The sequence below is a fragment of the Stenella coeruleoalba genome (assembly GCF_951394435.1).
Source record: "Stenella coeruleoalba genome assembly, chromosome: 2".
In the NCBI taxonomy this organism is placed as follows: Eukaryota; Metazoa; Chordata; class Mammalia; order Artiodactyla; family Delphinidae; genus Stenella; species Stenella coeruleoalba.
In genome coordinates this window covers 133828206-133854290 of record NC_137147.1, presented here as the reverse complement: position 1 = coordinate 133854290, position 26085 = coordinate 133828206, and the positions used below count along the sequence as shown (strand labels likewise).

The following is a 26085-nucleotide window of genomic DNA, read 5'->3' as shown; positions in this document are numbered from 1 at the left end:
ACAGTTTAGCCTAAGTTATAACATGTCCTGAGCTGAAGGTGGGAGGCTAGGAGCATGGAAGCACAGCCCCTGGGGAAGGGGGCTGAGGGGAGGGGAGGGGAGGGAGCCCCCACCCCCCCACCCCTCAACCCCCAATGCCAAGGGCAGAGTCCCGGAACCTCCCCCTGAGGACCTGGCTCCTCCTTCAAAATGAACACGGTGAAACTAGCGCTCAGTTTTCTCCTTCATTCTCCCCTGTCTCCCTCATCCCACCCCCTCCCATAACCACCCCACATCAGGGGCTTGGACAACGTCCCCTTCAGACTGGGCTCCCAGGGCAGAGCCAGCTCATGCCACTCTCGCCAAACCCACACCCATCCCTGGACTCTTATCGCATTCCCGGGAGCCACAGACTGGGACCCCCCTGCCCGTGACCCATCCCTTCCCCAGCCCCTCCCTCCCCACCCCACCCCAGCACGCAGTTTTGGTATTTCATACAGATGCAGTCAGAAGTAGCTATACATGAAATAAGCCTAACATAAAAATAGAGCTTTTTCCGTCCTTCTGTCCGGAAAGCAAACATCCTTCAATAAACATGCAAGGCAGCTGCCTAGTGAGACCCAGGGCTGGTGAGGGGGCCACAGAGGGCAGCCCTGGGCCTGCGGGAACACTAGCCACCCCCAGCCATGGCAGGAGGGAGGATGAGGGGGGCGATTTGGGTATAGAGAGTCCAGAAGGACTCAGGCCTCAGCCCAAACGTCCAGAGATGGGGTCCCAACTCCCCTCTTTAAACCCCACTCTCTGGGCCACAGGCTCTTGGGCCAAGAGCATCATTGCATTTAGTCAGTTTGAGGAGCAGTTTTTGAAAAGTGGTCTCCAAAAGATAAAGTCTTGGGTCAGCAAGGCGCCAACTTCACAGTCGGAGCCTTCATTCTCTGGCCCACACCCGCCCCTGCCCCACCGGGGCCCAGCAGCCGCCTGCGGCTAGCCATCTCCAGGCCTGGTGTTCCCCGTTGGGTTATGTAGTTCCCCTGGAAGAAGTGGTGGGCAAGGAGCTCCGGGCCCAGCCGGTTCTGGGTGTGAGACTTTTCTAGTGCCTTGGGGCTGCAGAAGCCTGCAGCATGCCCAGCCCCAGGAGGCCCTAATGGACCAGCAGGCCAAGAGTAAGCGTGGGCAGGACACCCAGCCAGAGGGAGGCAGCCAGGGCGCAGGTGCAGCCCAGCAGGTGTGAGGTCATGGCGCCATCCTCGCGCAGCAGCTGCCAGTGCTGAGCCTCATGGAGGTAGGAGCCCTCCTGGGCCTCGCAGTAGTAGTGGCCGTACTGGAGGTCCGTGAGGTTCTCGATGAACAGGATGCAGTTGGGGCTCTGGTGGCCGGGCTCACAGCTCTGCTCCACACTGTTCTCGTGGCGCCACGAGTAGGTGGCGTGGCGGGACTCCATGGGGCAGCTCAGGTAGTAGCGAGAGTTCTGGGCCAGGGAAACCTTCTGCAGTGGGGCTTGTTCTGGGGAGGGATGGGGAGATAGCCATGAGGAGGGGCTGAGGGCTCCCAGGGCAGCCTGTGTCCTCCCCCACTGATAGGCCTCCAAGGCCAAGGCTTCTGAATGAAGGCGGGGAAACCAGCGCCCAGTCTCCTCTTGACTCTCCCCTGCTGCCCTCACCCCACTCCTCTCACAACCACCCCACACCGACGGGGCTCCCTCCACAGGACTGTCCTGCCCATCTGTCTGGAGCCCCCAGGACCAGACCAGGCCTCCCTCAGACAGGGCAATCGGGGCACGGCGGCACCACCCTAACGGGATGGGGGCAGGGCCAGGTCATGTACCTGGCTTTGGGTTGGGGCACCCCTTGTGTGGCTCGGCTGGATTGATGGACTGCAGCATTGGCCTGGAGTTGGAAGGAAGAGAGAGGCTAAGCAGACAGGAGGCCACAGGCCTGGCCCCTTCCCTGTCCTCCTCCCCACCCAGCATCAGCAGTGGTGCCCACCCAGAGGAGGGTCTGGCCAGAAGGGCCGCCTCCTGTAGCCCATCAACCCCCACTGCTGTGTTCGCTGTCTCCTAGCGACAAGGGATCCCAGCCAACATACTCTGACTTTGGGGAGCTGTAGATGGAGACGCAGCGGTCCTGGTTCCAGCCGCAGTAGGGGTCTCGGGCCATGAGGCAGCCATGGCAGCCCCCACTGTAGACCTCACACAGGTCCAGGGGCACCTGGCTCACCTCCCACTGGGAGTTCACATACAGTTTCCGCTAGAAAGAGAAAAGGACTGAGTCAGGTCAGGGCCCCCATCCCAACTGAGTTCTAAGCCCCTAAGCTTTGGTCCAGCTGCCTGGCAGACCCTGGGGCCCAGAGACCCAGCAAAGGACATGCAAATCACAGGCAGAGGAGCTCTGTCCTCACCTGGCCATCCCTGGGCAGCCCCATAGGGCAGGGGTTGGTTGGGGAGGCTCACCCGGTCAGAGTCCAGTGACATGGCCTGGATAGTGGCCGGACGGCGAAAGGGCTGGATCTCCAAGATGCTGAAGACAAGGCTGTGTTCCCGTTCCCCCGACTCCACCACCTTGTGGATGGTGCCCTTGTCTGTAGGTGAGAGGCAGAGGGTCAGCAGGCGGGAGTCCCACCACAGAGCCAGGCAGCCTCCCTCTGGGCTGAGCTGACCAGGAAAGATGCCGGTGGGGAGGGCTGGTAAGTCATGGCTCAGGCAAGGGTCATAGGACTGGGGTGGGATGGGGAGAGGACAGCATGACTGGGGAGGGTCTTAAGAGCCCAAAGGCATCGCAGGAAGCTTCCAAGCCTGGGCCAGGGAGGCTATCACAGGAGGCCCTGGGCTCCCCAAGGCCGCAGGGGAAGCTGGAGCATGGAGAACAGAACCAGCAGTCTCACATGCCCAAGCACTGCTAAGCCTCCAGCTACATGCATTAGCATTACTTCGTTTAATCCTCCACACCCCTGGGAGGTGGGTGTTATCATCCCCACTTCGAAGATAAGGAAATGAGGCTCAGAAAGGCTAAGCAACTTGCTCAAGGTCACACAGCTGGTGACTGGAACCCAGAGGGGTCAGAACTCCACCCCTCAACTTCTTCTATAAACCCCTCTGCTTCCTGGACTCTTTGGGATTTGTTGTCTTTAAAATAAACTTTTTATTCTGAAATAATTTCAGATTTACAGAAAAGTTACAAAGATAGTACAAAGAGTTCCCGTATACCCTTCGTCTAGTTTCCCCTAATGTTTCCTCTTAGATAACTGTGATCTTTGTCACAGCTGAGCAGTTGTCACTGGTACATAATTATTAAATCGACTACAGACTTTGCTGGGATTTCACGGGTTTTTCCACTAATGTCCTTCATCTGTTCCAGGATCCAATCCAGGATTCCACATTGCATGTAGTCTTAGGGGATTTTAAAATTTTTATAAAATCTTAGATCTGAAAAGGACCTTAGGTTCAGCATAGGGGAACCCAAGGTCACACAATAGGCTGCCTGCCTCAGAGGCCAGTGCTCTCTCCATTCACACTTATCGGGGACTAATGGGCATCTTGACCCCTGGGTCCTCCCAATCTGACCTCACGGGCTGTCCCAGTTTCTAGAATAGCCTACCTCCCTTTTGCTCCCTCCCAATTTCCCAGGGTATCACTTGCCCCAAAAAAGCAGTCAGATGATCAGATGATTGCCTGCCTAGGACCTTTCCTCTATGTGTCTGTGACCCGCCTCTGCAGGCTCTGGGATGTGGCCCCTTGCTCCTCCGGCCCGACAAGCTCCCAGCCCAGTCACTACCTTCATACACACACTGCCCTTCACCTCCTCCACACAGCGTGGTGACAGCCTCCCATCGCTTCTCCCAGCGTGAGAGCCTCCCATTCTCTGCAAAGGGCTCAGAAAGGTCTACTTCATATCTAGCCCCAATCCTTCCTGCTGCAGACTCCAGAATAGTATCTCTCTGCAAAGGCCCTGCCATCTGCAAGTCCTTGGTCACATCTCACTAAATTCTTTGCATCCCACAGCAAAAGTTTCCTCTCATCTGCATAATCCCGAAGACAGGGAGAGGGTCCAGTTTCCTCGCTCTGCGTGGCAGAGGCCCACAGGACACCCTGGACCAGGTCCTTCCTCCTGACTTCCACATCTTTTCCTACCATCTTCAGGAGTCAGACAGCTGGACCAAAGCTATACGCAGCTTTGCTCAGACTTACAACATTTCTGCCTCTGAATCCTGGCACCTTCTAGCCTACGATGCCTTTCCTTCTCCCTTCTGCCCCACCTCCTCCGGGAAGCTCTCGCTGCCTGACTCTTCCACAGCCACACACATTAACTCCTGACAGCTCTTAGTCACTCAATTCTCCCAACCAGATGTTAACTACATCATTCTTTATACCCATTTTTACAAAGCAGACCAGGGGCGGAGTGGGGGGGGGCAGGAGGGGTTGGTCCCGGGTAGCCCCTCACCTGTGGTTAGGTAAAGCACATGGAAGGTCTCCCCGTTGCTGGCGTGCATGCGGTGGACAACCACTTTCTGGTAGTGGTACTTAGAGTGGAACAGCGGTGCCTTCAGAGGCCCCATGGGCTCCACCCTCTGCACCACCTCAGGGTGACTGTCGGCCACCTGGAAGGTCTCTGTGGGTATCGGCTGCCGGTCTGGGAGGCACTGGGAAAGGAGAACAGGTCCAGATCAATGGGGTGGCTGGGCGATGGGACTGGGGCCTGGGCCATGGTGGGTGTCACCGCTCACCTTGCCAGGCCGTGGGTTGGGAAGGTCTGAGTGATAGCCCTTGAGTGAGGAAGTGCGGAAGACCTTGTCAATGTCACCGAGGGAGTACACGCAGACGGCAGAGTAGTTCCTGGGGGACACACAGGCCACCTCAGTGGGAGGCCCAGGACCCACCCACCTCCACTCACCCAGGCGAGCCCAGCACCAGATGGGGTACAACTGCAGCCTTCCGACCAAGCTCCCTGGCCCTTGAGCTCCATGAGGGCAGGGATTATCCTGGGGGCCAAGGCCAGCGCCTGAGCATTACCAAAAACCATTGAAGGAAGGAGGGAGGGAGGACGGGAAGAGGGAGGGAGGGAAGTTCAACCTAATTTCTTTCTGTTGCAGTGCAAAACCACATCCTCTATTCTGCAACAGAATCACTGAGTTCAGAGGCCAACCCCAGGGCAGGAGAAATCCCAACACGTGCATCCTTGGAATGCTGATGCCCAAGGAGGCCAGACCTCCATCCCCTTCCCAGACTGCTGGGTCCATGCACACAAGAGCCCCAGAGCAGGGTCTTGGCTTCCCTACCCTGCCACCCACCTCTCCCCACACACACCTGACACTTTTTGCCTGCCTGTTTTCAATCAATGAGAGTGATTAAGAGGTGTGAACTGTCAGGCGCAGGCAGTGCCTGAGCGGGTGTAATAGCACCCGGCACCCAGCACCCCAGAGGCCGCAGCAGCCTTTTCCCGGGCACCGCTCTGAGTACACAGCTGGCGGGCACACAGGCACAGTGCAGCCGTGAGCATGCATACGGCGCATGCGCACACACCCATGTGTACAGACTCACAAACACACCAGCACACACATGGCCCCGAGCACTGTGTGTCCACCCACCCCAGGCCCAGCAACAGCCTTGTCCCTTGAGCCGGGGTCCCTGCTCTTACCACACCAGCCCTCCCTTGGGCAGGGCCCAAACCCTCTGATCCCCACTGGACACTTAACTAATGCCAGCCCCAGCACCAGGACAAGGGCCACTCACCAGGGGTTGGAGAATACGCCATAGACCCTAGTGTCCCTCCACTGGCCATTAGGGTCAGGGAGCAGGAAGACGTCCTGCAGCCTGTTGAAGTTCTTGTTGCTGGTGGCGTCACTGCACACCAGCATGGCTTTCAGGAAGGTGTTCCACTTGGAGACCGACAGTGAACTCTCTCCACCCTGGTCCCCCTGGAAGGGTGGAGGGGAGAGGAGGTCCCTCAGCACCTGCCTGGGCTGCCCCACACACCCGGGGCACCTGCTGCCGGGAATGCCAGCACCCAGGCTTCTGAGGAGGAAGGGAGGCCCTGAAAGGGGTCGGGACCTGCGAGGGGATGAGGCTGAGGTACCCCACCACTCAGGCCAGGTTCTTGGGCCAGGCTCCAGGAGGCAGGCCTGGCTGACCCAGGGCACAGGGCTCACACTAGGGACCTGCAGGGTGCGGGTACCAGGTCCCCACAGAGCACACCGGCTCAGATACACATCTGCCCACTCTCACACGTGCACGCTCACACACACGACACAGACCTGCACAACCCAGCACCTCCACACAGGGGAAACACACACACATCATTGCACTCTCATTCGCACGCACACGCTCATGCACCCTCTCCACGAATACACACATTTGCACACTATCACACGTGCACTTGAGCCCAACCATCTTTACCCACTCACAGGTGCAGGGACACTCCCGTGCACGCACACTTCCTCCCACAGTCCCATACAGACTCACTTGCACATTTGCACACAGGCAGTCACACACTCACTCGCTCCTGTTCGGGCACAGACACTCAGCACTTGCTCACCCTGCACAGCTGGGCCACTCGGGACACGTTGAGAGGGGCCTCGGGATTCTTATCAGGGTTGTCCTCTCGGAAGAAGTAGTAGATCTTGTCATCGTAGGCCTGGTCTTGGTGCACAATGGTGGCCTTGATGAACTGCGGGTCTACCGGGGACAGAAGTGAAAGGGTGTGAGGCGGGGAGCCCCACACCCTGCCCACCCCCTGAGTCTGCACAAACAAACCCGGGTCAAATCACACCTGGAATAAACTTCAGAAAAACAGATCTAACACCCCAAAGGGCCTGAGCCTCTGCACTCCCACCCCACACCTGTGTTGCCCTCTCTTACAAAGATGTCATTGGCCCAGGAGCAATGACTTCAGGCCTAGGGACTGGGGGGAGAGCCCTAGGGGCCCCTATGTCACTTCTGACTAAGTGGCAGAGCCCTAATGAGGAGGGAGTGGGTGTTGCCCCCATGTGAGCTCAGCAGAGGGATACGCTATGGCACCCGGGGACTCCACACTGGGTCTGGGCTTTCCTCTGATTTGTTCCCAGAGGGTGCTGGGCCCATCCTGCCTCCACATCTTTCTCTCTGCTGTTCCCCTGCTCCCTGCCAGGCCAACCTCCTCAGCTCTATCTTCCCAGGGCTGTACCAAGCTCCCGCTTTCCCGACTGGCCTGTGGCCCTAGCAGCCCTAGGGGAGCCTCCCCATAAACGTGCGGATCCCATCTGCCCATCTGCCGCCCTGAGCATTCACACCGCCTCATTCAGCCCAGCCCAGCCCAGCCCAGCCCAGCCCGGCCCAGCCGGAGCCTGACTCACTTTGCATGACGGTATCACTGGTGTACAGCTCAATCTCACCCTTGATACGCCGGAACCGAGGGATCTTCCCATTGTATTCCTGCTTCCGGATAGTGGAGTACACCTCAGAGCCTGGGCACAGCGGGAGGAGCACGGGTAAGGGCACACAGGCCCTGGAAATCCCCCCCCCGGACCTGGGGCACCAGGCACAGAGCTGCCCACCCTCCCCCTGCCCAGGGCAGCAGCCCTCTGGGAACCCTCCTGCGCCAGCCACAGCCCTACCGTCAAACAGAACCAGGGAGTTCTCATCCGGGCTGAAGGGAGCATAGCCTCTCCTCTCACCAAGCAACTCTGCAGTGTCATTCACCTGGGGGAGACCGAGGGGGTCAGACTGCCATGTGATCCCACAGTCACTGCCTCCCATGGGTGCCAGCTGCCCAGCCAGGGTCCCCATCCTCCCCGGAACTCTGTACAAGGTGAGGCCAGCCTCAGAGTCCCCCCACCTCCTTCCCACCATGGGGAGCAGAAGCCCATCAGACAAGGGTGAGCTGACCAGGCTCAGGGGGAGGGGCCTTCTCACCAGGGTCCAGCAGCTGGGGCGCCGGGCATTGGTGCCGCAGACCAGCAGCCCTTCGCCCTGCTTCTCCAGGAGCGTGATGTAGTTCTTGCAGTCCTGCTCGGGAGAAGGGGAAGGAGAGAGGTTTGTTGGTGGGAGGCCCTGGCAGGCCTAGCACTGGGACCCTCGGTCTTGGGGAAGAAAGCATCAGAAGTCTGAGCACAGGAGGCAGCCTCTAAGGAGGGCCCAGAGCGGGCGCAGCTGACGCCAGAGGAAGGGCCTCAGGGAAGGAGTGTCTCCCCCTCAGACTGGGAACCCTGGGGCAGGGCTACTTCTCTCCTCCCGGACTGGGGCTCCCAAGACAGGGCCAGGCTTCCTTCCTCAGACTCTCAGGAACCTTTCCAAGGGGTCCAGCCTCCCCTCTGCACTCCCTCTCCCCCACTCACCTGCTTGTCCCGGCAGGACCCCTTCGTGGAGCCAATGTTCACCTGAGGGGAACAGGGGGAGCGTCAGTCCACTCTGCCAGGGGCAAGATGCCCCCGTAAGTGCTTTCCGTGCATCCTCAGGATAGGCTCATTTGACAGATGAGCAACTAGGGCTCTGAGAGGAGGAGTGATTTACCCAACATCACACAGGCTGCTCAGCCTGATACCCGGAGCCAAAGCCCAGAGCTCATGAGCCAGCCCAGAGATCTCAGAAGACAGGGGCCATGGGGTTCTGGAGCCCAGCTTCCCGCTAGGCCTCCGCAGTCGGCGCTACCCGCCCAGCCAGGCGTGTTAGCTCTGCGCTTCTCTCCACACTGCCCCAACACCCACGCCAGTTGGGACCACCCTCAGGGAGCCTCCCCCAGGGGCCATTTATGGGATATAATAGGGGGTTGACCAGTTCTGGAAGAAATGCCAGTTCCCCCGGATTCCCTGAGGCTCCTCTCCAAGGCCAGAGGGGAGATAAGAAGATGGGGAAGGGGGAAGAGAAAAGGGGGCAGGGAGAGGGGTCCAGGCTCACTGTGCGCATGGAGGCGTTCCTGCCCTTGGAGAAGTCGAAGACGTAGACCTTGCTGCGTCCACCCACCCACACGGAGGAGCTGCCCGGCTCGTGGAAAAGCACCGTGTGCGGCTCGGCCAGGCCAAAGTCCACATGGTCCTGCCCTGCATGGCCTAAGGAAGAAACAATTGGCAGAAACGTTGAGGCTGGACCCTGGGCTGGAAGATCCTGGGCCCCCCCCACCATTGCATACCGGCATCCCCCGAGCAACTAGTGCTTGGAATGGCTAGGGCGGCGCCTGAACTCAAGAGCTGTGAGCGGGAGAAGACAGGGGTCCTCTGGTGGGGTCCAGCAACCAGATGTCCTCACCCCAAAGCCATGACCCCTACCCTACAATATGTGTGACCTCAGAGTGGGGGCAGAATTTAGGGACCCCTGGGGAGAACAGACTGCCCCCCACCGCCACACACACACTCTGCTGTTCCTAAGGGGCTGGGCTTGGGCAGGAGGGACCAGGGCTCCCAACTCTGCTCTGAGGCTCTCTGCTATCTAGGACAGAGCAAGCAGCCACTTCCACCCCCTGCCTCTAAGAACCCCACGTACAGTTCAGGTTCCCAGGAATCACTTTGCTCAGAACCCTATCCCCTCCTTCAGGAAGCCCTCTCTGACCCTTCCCAGCCCACTCCATCCCCTTAGTGAGCAGGTCAGTACAGATCAGAGCTGGAAAGGAATCTTAAGTCCACTCTCTCCCATTTTAAAGATGGAAAAACAAAGGTCCAGAGAGGGGCAGCCCAAGCTCACATGGTCAGTAGCAGGCCAGGAACCAGAGCTCCTGCCCCCAAGCTGGACTCTGCACCCTGGCCTGCCCTGCCTGGTTTCACAGAGATCCCAGCTCACCCCGGGGGGAAAAGATCAGCCCGCCCTCCCCAGCAACTCTGGGACAGGGGGCCCTTCACAGAGCACAGCCTGGGCCTTTAAGTAAAAGGGCTGACCGGGACAATTTTTCCCAAGATAGAAACTGCCTGTAGCCACTGCCTCCGGGGAGAAGATGTCTCATCTCCGGTGACACTGCTGAGGTTGTCCTGGTCGCAGGGCTAAATTACAGGAATGGGACAGCCTGTGGCTGCGCCCCCAGCAATCAGCCATCTTCCCACCTCGGACCAGCCTGGGTCCTCAGCCTGACCACTGTTTACTCAGCTGCAGCAAACTCAGGGGCAGCCAACTTAGCAGGGACATCCCAGCAGGACACCCTCCAAGCCCAGAGAGAACAGAACTGCCATGTCCTTGAGTTTGCCCCCAATTCCCCTTGGTGCCGCTTGAACCATTCCTACTGATGCTGCATTCAGCAGGGACGAAGAGCACGACCTACCACGCGACCCCCACCTTCATTCCCTTTCCTTTCCTTAAGATACATCCCCGCATGGCCAAGTCATCCCTGGAAGTGGGCTATTCTTACCCTCCTCCTCAGCTGTGGCCCAGCTCACTGTACAGACGCAGAAACGGAGGGCCTTCAGGGATACTCTCGCCCAAGGTCGCATTAGGAGGCAGGAGAGACTGGCTCATCCAGACCGAGTAATGGTTCTCAGGTGCGTTCAGGGAGATGCCAGCACCACAGGCCACAGAGAAGTGCTGAGCTCACTGCCCTCGGGTTCACCTGGGTCTCCTCCGGTGCTCCGCAAATAGCCTGACAGCTTAGGACGTCAGGCCTCCCAGGACCCCAGGGTTGCGCAAAGGTGGGAGCTGACAGCCCACTTCCTGCTGGGTGGTAGGGGTGTGGTGCTGGCCAAGGCTCGGGCAGGGCTGATAGGTCTCAGGCCCCAGGCCCCCCCTCCCCACCAGCTGGGATAAAATTAGCGTGCTGGGGACAGACACAAGGCCTTCCTGACTCAGCTCCATGGCTCCAGCTCCCCTTTCACCCGCAGCCTGAGCAGCGGCCACTGTTCCCACAGCCTAGCCTGGAATCTAGACAGTCCGTAGCCCCAGCTCCCCACCTACTCCCCCAGACAGCCAGGCGACTGGGAAAAGCTATATGTCTGTGTCTGAAGATGTTGGGCTGGGGCCTGAGATCTGAAGCCCTCCAGAGGCCACGGGGGAGAAGCCCCACGGCTCAGGTCATGCTAGCCACCTCCAAACAGTCACCTCGGCTCACATCAAGGCCACAACCCCAGGCCTCAGAAGAGGGGCCTGCACAGCCAATGCACAGCTCTAATGGTGGAGAAAGGGGTGCGTGAAGGGGCCCTGAGGGAGCCCTTGTCTGGGGTCACAGGGCCGTCAGAGTGAGGAGGAGATGCAGTCCTGCCCTGGGAAGTCTAGTCTGATGGGAGAGACTCAGCCTGGCCCCAGAGAGCAAGGCCTGAGGGGGAGGCCCGGCCCTATCCCGGAATCCAGCTGGAGAGGTGAAACTGCAATAGCGAAGCAAGCCTCCATACCACGCAAGCAAAACTGCTGGTACAGACCCCAGAGCTGCTCACAAAGCATTGCTGAGAACACAGAGGGAGGGGGAGGGCTGCCTGCTGCTGGGTGCGGCGTCGGGGGCTTCCCAGCCAGGACAGTCCTGCACAGATCTGCAAGTATGAGCCCTGTTCCCCTCAAATCCTGGCTGCGGCTGCCAGGGTCAGGATATGGAGGGAGGAAGCGACTGCTCACCTCATTCTGCAGAAGAACAGGAGCCCAGGAGCATTGCCTCCCTCAACCCCGAAGAACCCGCCCCTCCCGGCTCTGTGCCCGGTGATGTGCATGGGGGAGACGGCACCAGCTCGGCCCCAGGACGAGGCCTTGGCCCGTTCTCTACCCCAGCCCCAGCCCGGCTCCCGTACTGCCCGAGGCCCTCAAAGGGCCTGATTGTGCCCGGGAAGTGTCTGAGCGGCAGCAGTTCAATGAATACATGAAAGGAAGCTTTGTTCAGGTCACAGGAGCCGGGGGCTGGGGGCTCAGGGGCAGGAGGGCTGCCTGGAAGTGAAGGCAGAACCAAGCCTTCACAGCCAGGAACTGTGGCCCCTTGGCACCAAGAGGGGAGGTGGCGGCATTCAAGGCTCCACCCACGCAGAGGCTGAGCAAGGCTGGGGGCTGCTCCTAAAGAGGCCCAGCCGAGGGAGCAAGTGCCGCATCCCTAAGTGCGGCTTTTTGCTTCCTTAGGAATCCAAAAGGATGGGGAAGGCGGACCAAAGCTAGATGGGTCAGAAACAGGCAGGAAGAGAATTCCGGCCAGTGGAAACAGCCTGAGCAACGGTGGGGAAGCTGGGGAAGCTGACCGTACGGTGGGTACAGAGACCTAATGAGAGGAGAATCAGGAAGGCGGGCTGAAGCCCTGAGTGTGATGGGGGAAGGGAGCTGCAGCGGCCCAAGGATACACCAACCCACTGCCTGTCAGTCTGCGGAGCTGCCCTCTCCTATCTATGAGCAGGGCCAGGATCCAGAAAGCCTCCTCTCTTCCAGCATCACCCCCCAGGTCCCCCTGCCTGACCAGCCCCCTCTGCTTTCCATCCTGGATGTCTAAAAGGAGCACCGTCTGGCACCGTGTCTCCCCCCTCACTCCCCGGCCTGACGCATTAGTGGCTGACTAAGTGGGAGCTAAAAGCTCCCAGAATAACCAGGGGTTCAGGCAGGGGAGGGGGCTAGAGACACGTGGGGTGGGCATGGCCCCAGGGGCGGACTGAGCACAAGCCTCCACCCCACCCCCATGTGATTCTGAGCCAATCCTGGCTCCTTCTGGACCAAGAAAGGGCACAGTCAGGCTGCCCCATACCCAGCTAGATTCCATGGCCCCCGAAGCCCCCACCTTCCTCACAGTGGCAGGACCAACAAGGCCCAGCCCCAGCCCCGCCAGAAATGAGGGTCGAGAAGATGGCTGGGTGCGAGGGGCTGTCCTCCCCTATCACAGGCCCCCAGCCAGGCCATCCATGGGGCTCTGATCCTGTTGGAACGAATCAGACCTTCCTCTCATACCCCCCACCCTCCCAGCACAATCCCAGCAACCGACTGGCTGGGACAAGTGTGCACTTCCGTGGAGTGGGTTTTCCTAAAGCAGGTCTGCCTGGTGGAGCATCATTCCTCCTCATTCACTCTGGGTGCTGTCCCCATCTGGTCCTCGCCAACCCCGTATCCTCATTACTTGTGAAAGAGGGCTGCTCAGGGGGAGGGTGGAGTGGCGGCTAGGATGGGGGGCAGTGTCGTTACCTGTGAAGGGAGCAACAAGGGATGGACCCCACAGTTTGGTCTGGGCAGGGACAGCCTTCCAAGCTGACCCAGCGACCTGACGGGCCTTGAATCCTAACCTCAAGGAGCCCTTTGAGAGCAGGCAGTGAGGTGGGCTCTGAGAAGGGCAGGAATGCTGCGCCCGGCAGGGAGTGCCTGAGTCAGGCAGCCAGGGAGGCCCGAGCGAGCGTGGGGCAGGAGCCAGGCCTGCCTCGGACTGGAGGCCCAACCACATCAGGCAGGAGTCTCCTCCCACAGTCGTGCCCCACCTGAATCACCAGTCCCCCCTCACACCCTCGCCAGAGGAAGAGGGAAGGCCCGTGCGGGGCCCAGGAATTAGCCTGCAGCCTCGCCACCCTCTGGAACCCCACAGGTCAAGGTGGAAGGGAAGAGAATAGTCACTAAGCTGAGGGAGGCACGGAGGCCAGAGAGCCCGTACCACTGGCCCAAGGCACAGAACAAGGGAGACAGGGGAGTTCCCTGATAGCCTGGTGGTTAGGATTCCAGGCTTTCACTGCCGTGGCCCGGGTTCAATCCCTGGTCAGGGAACTGAGATCCTGCAAGCCACACGGTGCAGCCAAAAAAAAAGAACAAGGGAGACAGAAGCAGAGCGAGGCAGCCGCTCAGGGTTTCTGGTGCCCATCACCCGGCTCCAGACCAGGACCACAGCCGGAACTTCCTTGAGCGCCTCTTGATCTTCAAAAAGCTGTACATCACCTTCTCTCCACTTCCCTGTGTCATCTCCTGCTCTCCACCCTATGCTCTCTTGCAGGCCAGGGAATAAGTCACTGACCTGATAACTGAAGGGAATCAACCAGCCACCAGTCTTCCAGGTAAGACTCTGATCTCCAGGGGCCTTCAGCAATCAAAGCCTTAAACTCAAAGGAATGACTAACTGTGGAACTCTGCGTGTGTCAGATTGGTGGACGGAAACCTTTCACTGGAGGGGGAGGGGGGGCAAAGGAACAAATGTTTCATCGATGTTGCCTCTCGCAGTATGGCCAGGCATGAGGGCACGAGCAGCCGCTCCTCATATCCAGAAGCCCAGTTTCCTGGGAGGCACGGGCCTGTGCTAAGGAAGGGCTGTGCTTGCCGTTGGGGTGCTGGTGACACCCAGCAGGGCAAGGCTCCAGACACAGCTGCCTGATGGGCAGAGCCGGTGTGCTGGGGCAGGCGGTGGGTCCTTGAGGCGGTACTTAGTTCATGGGGGTGTGGGAGGTGTGTCTCTCTTTATCAGCCATGGGAACAGTGAGCTGTGTGCTGGGCCGAGGGGGAGCGTCTTCCCGCCCACCAAGGTCAGCCGTGGGTGGGAGGGGAGCGCATCTCAGGTGTGGGCTCAGCCATGGTTCTAAAAAGCTTTGTGCTCCCTCTCTCAGCCAAGTGGCTGGTTGGCTGTGACTGTGACCAAGAGCTGGGCCTTCCTGAGTTTAGCTTCCTCCTCTGTGGACTGGAGGGGCTAAGGTCTAGGTTTTATGACCCACCATGACTCTTGGAACAAAACAATCAGGGTTAAGTTTGGGGGCGTTTGGGGAAAGTGTGGGGTAGTGAGTACTGGATAAGTCAGAGATGGCTTCCTAGAGATGGAGGCAGCAGAAGAAACCATGTCCTCATCTGCTTCCAGCAACTAGCTCACCAAATCCCCCAACCACCCTGTAAAGAAGGCAGGACAGCATCTGCGTGCCCATTTTATAGACAGGAAAACGGAGGGCCTTCCACGCCAGCAAGGGCTGTGTGCTCTCTGCACTGCGCCACTGTACTCAAAGGACCAGAAGGCTTGGCTGGTGGGGCAAAGGCTTGTGGGTAAGAAGTAGTGTGGAGAGAAAGCTGAGTGTGTCCTGGGGGCGGGGCCGAGCCGAAGCAGATTCCGGGGGCTCGGGGAGGGAAGGCTGGCACAGAGGCCCAGCCAGAGGGGGGAGGAGGCTCCAAGCCCAGGGAAGGCAGGAGGCCACGTCAAGATTCTGCCCATTCTTCAGCTCAGCAGGTTCCAAAAGCCCTAGAGTGAGGCTGAAGTCAGCTGGTGGATCCTTCAAAGGAAAGGATGGGCAGAGGTGCAGGGCCTGCCCTTGGGCCCAGAGCCAGGGCAGGGGTCAGGGAGAGGGCAGAGGAGGGCTAAACCACCCCAAGTAGAAGAACGCAGGCAGGACAGGAAGACTGCTGAGAAACAGAAGGTTCCTTACCTCAGCCTTAGCCTGGGCCGGTGGGGAAGGAGGGAGGGGTCAGAGAACAAGGGCAGTCAGCCAACATAGGCAGTTAGGGAGAGCTAGCAGGGGCCGGGCTGCCAGGGCTGCATTTCATCAGAAATCAGAGATGCCAAAGGAGGAGGATGATACTGGCAATGATGATATCCCCACCCCCACCCCGACCTAACCGTTCCATAGCATATACTATGTGCCGGGCACTTCTCTGAGTGCCAGGTGTATTAACTCATTCAATCATCACTGAACTCTTATAAGGTGGCTTCTCTTTTTTTTTTTTTTTTTTGCGGTACGCGGGCCCCTCACTGCTGTGGCCCCTCCCGCGGCAGAGCACAGGCTCCGGACGCGCAGGCTCAGCGGCCATGGCTCACGGGCCCAGCCGCTCCGCTGCATGTGGGATCTTCCCAGACCGGGGCACGAACCCGTGTCCCCTGCATCGGCAGGCGGACTCTCAACCACTGCGCCACCAGGGAAGTCCGTGGCTTCTCTTATTATGCCCATTTTACAGATGAGGGCAGCTGGACACAGAGAAGTTGAGTTAACTTGCCCAAGATCACACAGCTAAGTGGTGGTGTGGAGGTTGACACTCAGGCAGACTGACTCTGGAATCTGTATTTATAACACTGTGTTCCATAGATGAGCCCTTGGAAGCTTCTAGGCCAGCTTCTCCCATACAGATGAGGAGACTGAGGCCCAGAGAGGGTGGAGCCTGGTCAGAGGCTGCTTGGCCAATGAATGCCCGAGCTTCATCCACGATGCCCTAAAGACAGTGTGTGTAAGTAAGCGTGGGTGTGCAGGCCTGAGGTGGGGAGGGGACTAGGGATCTGGGGGTGTACTGCGGCCCTGAGTACTGACCAGCGTACAAGTATCCCATGGTCTCTGCCCAGAATAGAAGTGCTGTGCAGTCTGGGACAGGCTATAGAGAAGGGAGGATGTGCTGAGACCCTTCCTTACTATCCGGCCAGCCAGGTTCCCACCCAACCTGCACAGGCAAAAAACACTCGCTTCTACCCACCCTGGCTCCTCAGCTCAAGAACCCACCATGGGGTCTTCCCTGGTGGCGCAGTGGTTGAGAGTCCACCTGCTGATGCAGGGGACGCAGGTTCATGCCCCGGTCCAGGAAGATCCCACATGCCGCGGAGCGGCTGGGCCCGTGAGCCATGGCCACTGAGCCTGCATGTCCAGAGCCTGTGTTTCGCAACGGGAGAGGCCACAACAGTGAGAGGCCTGCGTACTGCAAAAAAAAAAAGAACCACCATGGGTCCCAACTGCCTGTCCCAGCAGGGCCCGACTCCTCTACCTGGCAGTCAAGGCCCACCCATCTCTGCTCATCTCTGCCACGGCTGAGTCCCGCTTCCACCCTTTGGCTTGTGCTTTCCCTTCCCCTGACTGCCCTTTCCCCTTCTCTCTAGGCACGTGGTCTTACCTGTCCTTTAAGATCTAGCCTCAATCCCCCTGGCTTCACAAAGTGTTCCAGACTGCTCCAGCCCTCACAGCTCCGTCCTCCCTCTGACCTTGTGCTATACACCATCTGGTACACACTATCTTCTCTCAGATCACACTGTTTTGGTGGAATTTCATCTGGATTGTGGGATCCTGAAGGTGAAGGCCAGCCCTCCTCCTACTCCATGGTCCCTGGGCCAAGCCACGGCCAGGACTGGGCAAGAGGGGGCAGCTCAGAGCGCAAGGAGAAGCAGGACTGGGGTAGGTCAAACCCCAGTGTCAGACGCGGAGACACCTTAGAACAGGTTCCTGGGCCGCTGTTAGGATGCCGAGCTTACCACAGTGACCTTCCTCCCTCACTAGGCTGGCCCAGAGCCCTGGGCCCAGAAGACAGAGAACACGAGCAGCAGTCTGTGCCCCGTTCTGCCCCACACCACGTCCCTACCTCTCTCTCTAGCCTGGCTCTTCCCCCTCCCCAGGAAGTCTTCCCCTGTGGCACCACCCCACACTGACCCTTCCTGCTCTCACTTCCTGTCACAGTCCTTGGCTGCGCAAAGTTCCTGACCTCCCCACGTGCCCTCTCTTGTCACAGGCCGCAGGCCCACCTCTCCAGGCACCCGCATGCCCCCAAGGGCAAACCCAGGGCTTCTCCTCTTCCCTCCCCCAGAGGAGCGGAACACAGACCTAGGCACGGGGCAGGAACTGGCTGCCCTCCATCGTGAGGGCTGCCCCCAGGGGTGTGCTGGCTCAGAGCCCCAGCCCCTGACTGGAAGAAGGGGGTGCAGGAGGCTCGACAGCATCCACCTAATCCCAGGCTGCTGTGACGGTTAAACCCAGATTAGCCCAGGCCATGACACAGATCAACCTGCCCCCGAGACCTGAGGCCCAGCTGCCCTGAGGAAAAGCCCAGAAGAGTGCATGGAGCTGGCCCAAACCTAAGGTCCTGAAGGGAGGACGGTCGTGGCTGCTGGGGCTCCTGGGAGCAGACAGCACTGGGGCAGGGAGAGTCTGGGCTCAGCTGAACTGGCTGAGGAGGAAATGGGCACAGGGAGCCATAAGCCTGGGGACAGAGCATGAAGACAGACAGACAAGTGGAGGGAGGCCAAAAGCTAAGGCCAGGGCAGGCTCGGGCAGAAGACCTAGCCTGGTCCCAGCTCTGCCTGTCTCACGGGGTGATGCTGGGCCGGTCCCCGTCATCTCAGAGCTCAGTTTCCCCATCTGTAGAATGTTGACCCAGCTGATCTCTGACGTTTGTTTTCTGACATCAGGCTGTGTTAGCGTCATCCAACAAGGTTCCTTAGAGGAAGTGAGATAGAACTGGCAGAAAGGAGGAGGAGGGTGAGTTGGGTACATGGAGGGATGACCAGCAGGGCAATGGCCTTGAGGCAGGAAAGCATGGGGAGCTGGGGAATGGTGAGGGAAGAACTGTAGGAGATCAGGTGGGCTGTGTGCTCCAGCTGAATGCTCAGCACAGTGACCCAGAGGGATGCAAGGGCCTGGAGAAGGCCAGGGCACAGTCCTGAAGACACAGCAGGGCCCAGGCCAAGGTGGGGGGTAGGGGTGGAACAAGAGGCTTGGAGGCTGACTAGACCATAGGGGGAAAGAAAGATGGATCAAACGGTCCCTCACTGCCTGGGCTGGCTAGGGAAGGGAGAAGTCCATGTTCTCTGATGGGGGTACCAAACAAGAGGCCACAGTCCCTGCTCTAGGAGGACCCCTTCCTCCCCCCTACCACTCCCCCCCGCCCCCACAAAAGAGGAAGCTTCCAGGGCAGCCAGGCCTTTCCAAAAAAGGAAACCAAGAAAAGGGGAAGTTTTCTGGCCCCAGAGATGTCAATCAGAGCACGGGAAGTGTGGTCAGTCTCTTGTGACATAGCTAGACAGCACTGCAGTGGCTGAAATGGGACTAGGGGTAGAGGGTAGGACATCAGGTGAGGGCTGAGCTGTCAACTCCAGGGCCACCCACTCCTACCACTGCCCCCTGTAGGCTGTTGCGGCCCACCCCCTAGGCTAAGCCTCAGCTTCCCACCTGCACATTAGGGGCCCTGGCCTGGCCCTCCTCCAAGAAGAGTGTCCAGCTCTCCCTGCTTCTCCCAAGTGCCCAGCCTGGGTAGTGATATACCCCTGCTGAAGTGAAGGTTCCTGGAAGGGGAAGCTAGACAGAGGAAGGTCATCTGCCCTGCAGGGCCCGGCTGATGCTGGGGGAGCTCCTCACCCCATGGAGAGTCTCTGCTGAGGACTGGGCCTCCTCACCTGGAGAACTCCTGTGGTCAGGAGTCAGGCGGAAAGCCCTGGTGTCCCTGGACCCAGCCCCAGATTTCCATCAGGGAGCTGTGACACTGGGGAAGTCTTCCCTGCCTGCCATGGTCCTTCCTTCCTACTGCTGGGCTGGCTGTGGAAGGTCAGGTGGCATAGCTCAGATATCCCTTCCTGCATGAAACCCTCCTGGAGCCCCCAGGCCCAGGCTGACTCAACGTCTCCCTCTTGGGGACCCCCACACAGCTCCTTTCCTCTCCTTGGTCCTAGTTGCAAGTTCTGGGGTCTGAAATCCTGTCACACCAGGGTACTTCCTCCTGTCCCACCCCTCCCCAAGCTGGCTCCTATTCCTCTTGCCATCCTGACTTATCACCTCTTCCAGGAAGCCTTCTCTGACTGTGCAGACTGGGTTAGGTACCTCCTCGACCCCCACAGCTGCCTCTGTTACAGGCCCTGACACATTTCATTGTAACTGTAGGTTGACCTGCCTGTCTGTCTCCCCATCTACACGGAGAAGCCTATGGACACATCTAGTTTCTCATCCCTGGTCCCCAAGCCCAGGACCAGCACAAGGTGGGCCCCAGCAAGTGATAAATGTCAAAAATGCTGCATTACTATGCCCACCCTTGAGGTCACAACCCAAATGAGCCACTTCCTCCAGCTGACCACCAGCCTTCGCTTATGAGAGAAAAAGAAAGGAAAGAACGCGAAACTAAAGGATTTCCCTGACTTCCCAGATTTCAATTTCTCCTCACTGCTAGGGTTTGAACAGACCACTGCAGCCTCCACCTACCCCAGAGAGGCAAGGGATTAGTGCTCTGCTAAGTATAAGCTCCTCCCTATACCTGCTTTGGAAATTTGAGGAAACTGAGGCTCAGGAAAAGGCAAGCACTTGCCCAGAGTCGCAAGGAAAATCAGCAGAGCTGGGTCCAGAACCAGGCTTCCAACTTCCCATCGCTTTCCTCCACGCCGTGGTCATCTTGGGCCTGTGCCAGCATCTACCTCACCCCAGCCTGCTCGTAGAATCTTCACTATTCAGGACAGAGGGGCCACAGAGCTTGGCAGGAAACTCCTGCTGAAATCACCAAGCATCTCTCCCATCTCTCCCAGCTTAGAAAACCCCCCCTCCTCCTGGGAATTGCTCCCCCACCCCGCCACCCTGTTCAGCAGGGGGAGTTCACCTTGAAGGTGATGAGTACATCTAAGTTCCCAAGGGGGCAAGGATTTCCACTGGAAATGGTGATGCTTGGAGAGCCCCAGCTGTGACCTCATCCCCTAGAGGAGGTAACAACACCCCCCGCCCTGCGGAGCGGCCCCATAATGGCTCCCCCAGCAGCCACCAAGTCAACAGTAACATCCTGTTGTTTAACCGGACAAGGGTGAGGCCAGAACCAGCTGGAGAAGTGGAGACTGGGCTCTGTTTCTTGCTGTGGACAAGCTGGCTCACCTCTGACCTTGGAGGTCAGGGCCTTCCTGGGCTTCTCCATCTCCTCCAACCAGGGATGGAATGGGAGAGGGGTATACAGCTTACACAAGCGTGCCAACCTCCTGCCCTTACCTTCAAACCACCCCCTCCAGTCCCTGCTGCAGGGAGGTCAGGCCCACAAAGTCACATCCTTGACTGACCCACGTGTCAGCGACAGCCCTTGGGGGACAATCTCCAGAGCCCTGGCAAGCTCTGAGGGTCAGAAACAGGTACAGAGCTCAAGGGTACCTGGCAGGTCAGTACTGGCACATCCCTCTCTCTGCCCAGAGCTGTTCTGGGCCAGGCCTTCATCAGGCTAGAGAGGCATCAACCGCCCTGAGAAGGGCAGGCTGGGACCCTCCCAGAGCTCCCTTATCTAATCTTTCCCTAGAACTTATAGGTCCAAGCAGCAGAAAATAAATTATGGAGAAGATCCCTCCATACCCATTCCGGTCCCCACACCTGTCCTGTCTTACAACTAAGAGCCCTGTCTAGGCCTCATGGCGAAACAGCTCCAAAACCACCATTACCCTTGATCTAGTCATTCCTGGAGGCCACCGTCCGCATCCCCTCAGCCCACTGGTATATAGGGAACTAGGCCTACAGCAAGGGTCCTCCTCTCACCCTACTCCTTCGTTTGCCCCGCCCAAGCCCATTCCCGTCCGACTACCATGTGTCACTCCACAGGAACTAGGAGGCAGCTGTCAGCTAGGCATACCATTACCAGCTGGTGGTCCTGGGGGACAGGTGGATGGCAGTGTCTGCCAGGCCAGTGGGGTGCCTGGCACTGGTGAAGAAGACCACAGACGGCTCTTGGACAAGATAGGTGAGGGGCTGGCACACCCCAGTGGGGGTCAATAGCGTATTACCAAGCAGAAGGCATGGCCAGTGTGGCTACAATAGTGAACTGTGTGCAGGGGAGACAGCACTTTGGAAAGTGGGTAAGAGGACAGAAAGCAGTTTTAAATAGCCTCAGGGTGGGGACTAAGTGCCCGAGATGGGGAGGCAGCATTAGGTGCTAAGAGGTGGGTGTGCATTAAGTATGTGTGTGGAAGGGTATCTTGGGAAGATGGGGGATGTGGACAAGCAGAGCCAAATGCAAAGGTTTGGCGCAGAGGGAGATTCCAGAACACTCAGATGTGGCCATTCATCTGCTTCAGCGTGTACAAATGCCGTGCTGTCCAAGACAGCTAAGGGGACTGAGGCAAGGCAAAGATGCTGGGAAGGCAGAGGAAGCTCAGACTGGAGCTAATACGACTGAGGGGTGTGTAGGTGTCCACCATGAGTAGATAGATGGCCAGAGGTCCAGATGTCCTGCTCCACTTCCACCAGGAATGCCTCTCTGGCTGGGTAGCAGAGCTGGCCCCCAGAGTACCCTCTTTATGGCCAAAAAATTGCCTAAATCTTTCTCCACTTCCTAACCCAGAACAAGCACTGGTCCTGTGCCAGATCAGAGCCCCCTGACTGCACTGTGAGCTCACACAATGCAGAGTGACCTTGGGCAAGTCACATCCCCTCCACTGCAGCCGCAGTTCAGGCCACTCGCTCTTTGAGCGGTTTTTTTTTTTTTTTCTTCTTCTCTCTGCTAAGAATACCTGCCCCAGATAATGCTCAGGCTCTGGCAATCCCTGCAAACCGCCTCAGGCATCAAAGGGCTCCCGGAGGGGCCAGATCCCCCCACCCCCCACTGCAAGGCCACCACCACCACAGGGGGGCCCAGCGCCGCCAAATTTGGGGACAGAGCCCAGTCAGCCTGGAGGTGGGGAAGCATATGTGTGCATTGCAGGGGAGGCGAGCTCAGCCCCTCGCGGCAGAAAAACCTCAAAACCCACCCAGCCGGCTTTCTGACCCATCGTACAGTGTGGTCTAAACTGAGGCGCCCCTGGGGGAGACTCCGGTCCCCCAAGTTCACATAACCACTAGGGCCTAAAAGCTGCAGCCCTTCCCCAGATCCTCTGCCTGGGGGTCCCAATGGCCGCGCCCCACCCAACGGGCACTGCCCCCCACGCTGGCGCCGATTCCTGGTGACAACTGCCACGTGCGGACAAGGAGGGAGCGGCCGGTCCCGGCACTGCAGAGGCAGCGCCCCGGTGTCTGAAGCCTCCGCACCGCACCACGTCCCGGCTCACCACTGGGTGCCCACCCCCTCTACCCGGTCTGCGCTCGGGGCCGGGGCGGGGGCGGGGGGCAGGCAGCGGGGTCTTTGTTCCCGCAGCCGGAGCGCGGCGGCGGCGGCGGCAAAGGGTCCGCGCCCCCCTTGCCGGCCCAGCCTGCGCCCCGCGCGACAGCGGAGACCGCAGCTCAGGAAGAGAGGAGCTGGGTGGGGGTCCCGGCGGGAGAAAGGATCCCGCACAGAGGCCCCACCGCTGGAGGACCAAGAGCGCCTCGGGGCCGAGAGAGGGGCCCTCTCCCTCCCCCCTGCGCCCGGGCGCTGCGGCTCCCGGCTGCGGGCGGACTTGGAGTGACTTAGCCGGGTCTCCAGCCCCCGCGGCTCTCTCGCCGCAGCGTTACTGCCCGCTCCAGTGTAGCAGCGCGCACATTCACACACTCACCCAGACCCACACGCTATCCACGGGGACAGCCCAGGACCCGCAGAGCCGCGCGCACGCACTCCCTCCGGTGCCGCACACTCCGCACCCGCGCCGCGCGGCATCGCATCCCGCGCCCCGCCGCTCACGCGGCGCCACCTACCTTTCCAGACAGCGGAGATGCGGGGTCCGTTCCTTGGGTGGCCTTGGGAGGCGGCAACCGTCCAGAGCAGCAGCAGCAGCCGCAGCGGGAGCCCGGACCGAGCCAGCGGACTGGGAACGCGGGCGCGCGGGGCGCCGAGGGAGGCGCATCCGGGCGGAGGCGGTGTCATCCCGAGGCCCGGGAGCGACAGCGGAGAGCAGCAGAGACTGAGCCAGCGCGCGACAGCAGGCAGAATCAAGCGCGAGGAGGCGGAGTCAAACGCCTGACCCCACCCCGCCCCTCCCCCCCCCCGCAGCCTTTCTCGCCTCCCGGCTGGCCAAGGGGGCGCAGTGACCGCCGCCCGAGGAACCTTCACCACCTCTTCCTGGGCAACCCCACGGGGAGAACCCGGGTGGGCGGGAAGCAAGGCAGACTTGTGGTCTTCTGTGATCGGCTCCAGGTCCTGTTCCCTCTCAGGGCCTTAGATTCACTCCCCCCACCCCATAAAGGGATTGGCCTAGAAGTCAGGGAGGACCTCTCCTGAGGGCACAACCTCGCTAATGGTCAGTTAAGTGTTTGGACCCTGAAGGCTGTAGTGCTCAGAGGATGGACTGGCCTGAGTGGATAACAGCTCCTCTGAGCCTATAAGCAGGAGCAAGATGCTTTTCCCTAATGAGGGGGGGTGGGTTTCAGGCATAGGGTCAGTAACCTGTGGGGAGCACTCAGAGCCCCATCCTTGCTCTGCTGTGAGAACACGGAATTTTCATCTTGGCCTGGCTCCCTCCCCTCCTTTCTCCTCCCTTCCCCAGCCAGCAGCAGCCTTCTGGGCTGCCTCCCCCCCAGCCAGCTGGTGTATGCTCAGAAAATCCAAACTCATTTCCATGTGAGTGGAGGGGGATATAATTAAGAAGTCCCCTTCCCCAAGTAGAAAGAGAGGGGAGCATCCTGCATGCCCAGGACTCACTGTTGGGGAGGCAGAATCAGACCAGCTTTAAGTGATCTCTGCCCACAAGATGCATAGGGCTCAGCTGCGCAGGCAACCTGATGACCTGGTGGTGACCCCCGGCAGGGTCCGGCCCAGTCCCTCTGCAGTCATCTGAACAGCCCCAGGAAGCTCTGCTGTCAGCTTATCTTTTCAGAGCCACATGTTTGCCCTTTGTAAAGAAGTCTCCTCTCCCTCAAACCAGAGAGGGTCCAGACCCTCCATCTCTGTTTCGGCCCAAGGTAACCATGGATGGGAAATCCACTTATCCAGTGCTTACTGGATGTCTATCCCCAGATGGACTGCACAGAGAGAAGACAGGTTGAGGAGGAAGGAGCAGAGGTGCATTGGGGCCTCCAAGACACACACACCTAGCTGGACTCGATTCACATACTGCAGACACCACCAAAGACAGGGAACAGGCTGCCCTGGCCCGAGCCCCAGCTCCAGCCCTCTGTCCAGCTCCACAGCCAAGAAAAGGTTATCACCGGGAAGTTCTGTCTTACCATTCCATATTTGGTTTCCAGCTATCCCTCCTTTCTTCCCTAAGTGCTCCTAAGATACCCCAACAAGCCAAAAGGTGAAATCAGGATGCCTCCAGAGATAGTGCAGGACTAGGTTCCTGGCCTGCTGGGTAGGGCCAACAGCTTCATGATGCCCAGAGGTACACTGCCACAAAGAGAGGGAGGCTGTGGACAGTCGAACAGCCCCTCCCCAGTCCTATACCCAAGCCTGTGGCCCTGAAGCCAACAGTACGTCCTGGCCCAGGCTGGCCTCCAAGAGTGACACTCTGTTTCCAGCCTCATCTGCTGAACTTTATGACCCCCAGTGTCTGCCCTCTCTGCAAGGTAAGCAAATTAAGAAATTGCCTGCCCTGCCTTTAAGAACTGAGAATTCAGAATTGACGATAACACTGCCCACGTGCACAGCAACTCACAACACACAACCCACTTCCACCTACGTTCTCCCTGCCAGTCCTACATTCTCTCCCTTAGTGAGCGAGAGAGCACATCCCTATATTAGAGAAGGAAACTGAGGCACAGGGAGGGAGAGAGATCTCCCCAAGCTCAGCTGATGGAGCCATGATGGGAACCCGGGTTTTCTGACTCCAATAGCAATAGCTAATGCTGAGGTTACTATGTGCCGTGAACGTTTCATAGCTTCGTTTTAATTCATTTCATCTTCGCAAGCTTAAGAGGTAGGTGCTATTATTTGGCTCCTTTTGCAAACATGGAAACCGAGGAACAGAGAGGGGATGAGATGTGCCCAAGGTCACACAGCTCATTAGTGAAGGGCCGGGACTGAAGTCCAGGCAGTCTCTCTGGGGCCCACCCCCTTATCTTCTATATCATAATGCTCTCAATGCATCGCACCCTTCCGCTACTGCCTCCTGTGTGTGGCTGGATCCAAACGATCCTCAGAAAGACCCAGACAGGGGCCCAGGTTACCAGGTGCTGAACAGGAGGGCAGGTCAGGGGCTGGGCTCAGCCTCCCAAGAAACAGGGCAGCAGATGGAAACTGGGGCAGGTGCCAGGGAATTTTTTTCCAGGCTGGGGTGAGGGTGACGGGGTAGTGCTGAAGACCGTCCCACCTCATGTTCAGGGAGGGCCTCTGGCTGGGCTCCTCCATGCTCATCTCAGCACCTGCTTCACCCCAATTGACACCCCGAGCCAGCCAATCTAAGGGCAAAGGGCCAGCACCAGATGGCAGCCCACTCCTGGTTGGCTACAGGCAGCCAGGGGAGGTGAGAAGCGAGCCCGTGAAAGTGATTTGGGACAGTAACTCTATAGCGAAAGAGTGCAGCTAGAGTAAGGGCATGAAGGAGAACGGGTACCCAGGGTGGGGAGAGCACAGGGCCAGTGTTTGGCGTGGACTTGCCTGCCTCAGGTAGCACGGGGAAATCAAACCAGAATGGTGTAGGTGGTGACAGGAGCCTGCCTTCTTCACTGGGGCCCAAGGCTGGCTTTTGGGCCTGAACCAAGGACAGGGGCACAATCCACACTCAGAGTCAATGATGGGAAATGGATCAGCAGAGGAAGCAACAGATGTGGACGCTGACA

At 59.0% G+C, this 26085-nt stretch overlaps 1 protein-coding gene across 1 annotated transcript; it reads right to left on the bottom strand.

Annotated features, from left to right (window-relative positions):
• Positions 1-453: 453 nt before the first annotated feature.
• SEMA7A (semaphorin 7A (JohnMiltonHagen blood group)) lies at positions 454-23270 on the bottom strand. Its single transcript, XM_079913174.1, has 14 exons — positions 23065-23270; positions 8843-8994; positions 8284-8325; positions 7862-7954; positions 7564-7648; positions 7303-7413; positions 6507-6646; positions 5705-5889; positions 4699-4807; positions 4416-4614; positions 2429-2556; positions 2065-2225; positions 1804-1865; positions 454-1482 (listed from the first exon to the last, which is right to left on the bottom strand). The coding sequence occupies exons 1-14, from the start codon at positions 23231-23233 to the stop codon at positions 1121-1123; spliced, it is 1998 nt and encodes a 665-aa protein (XP_079769300.1). The 5' UTR covers positions 23234-23270; the 3' UTR covers positions 454-1120.
• Between the last annotated feature and the right edge of the window lie 2815 nt (positions 23271-26085).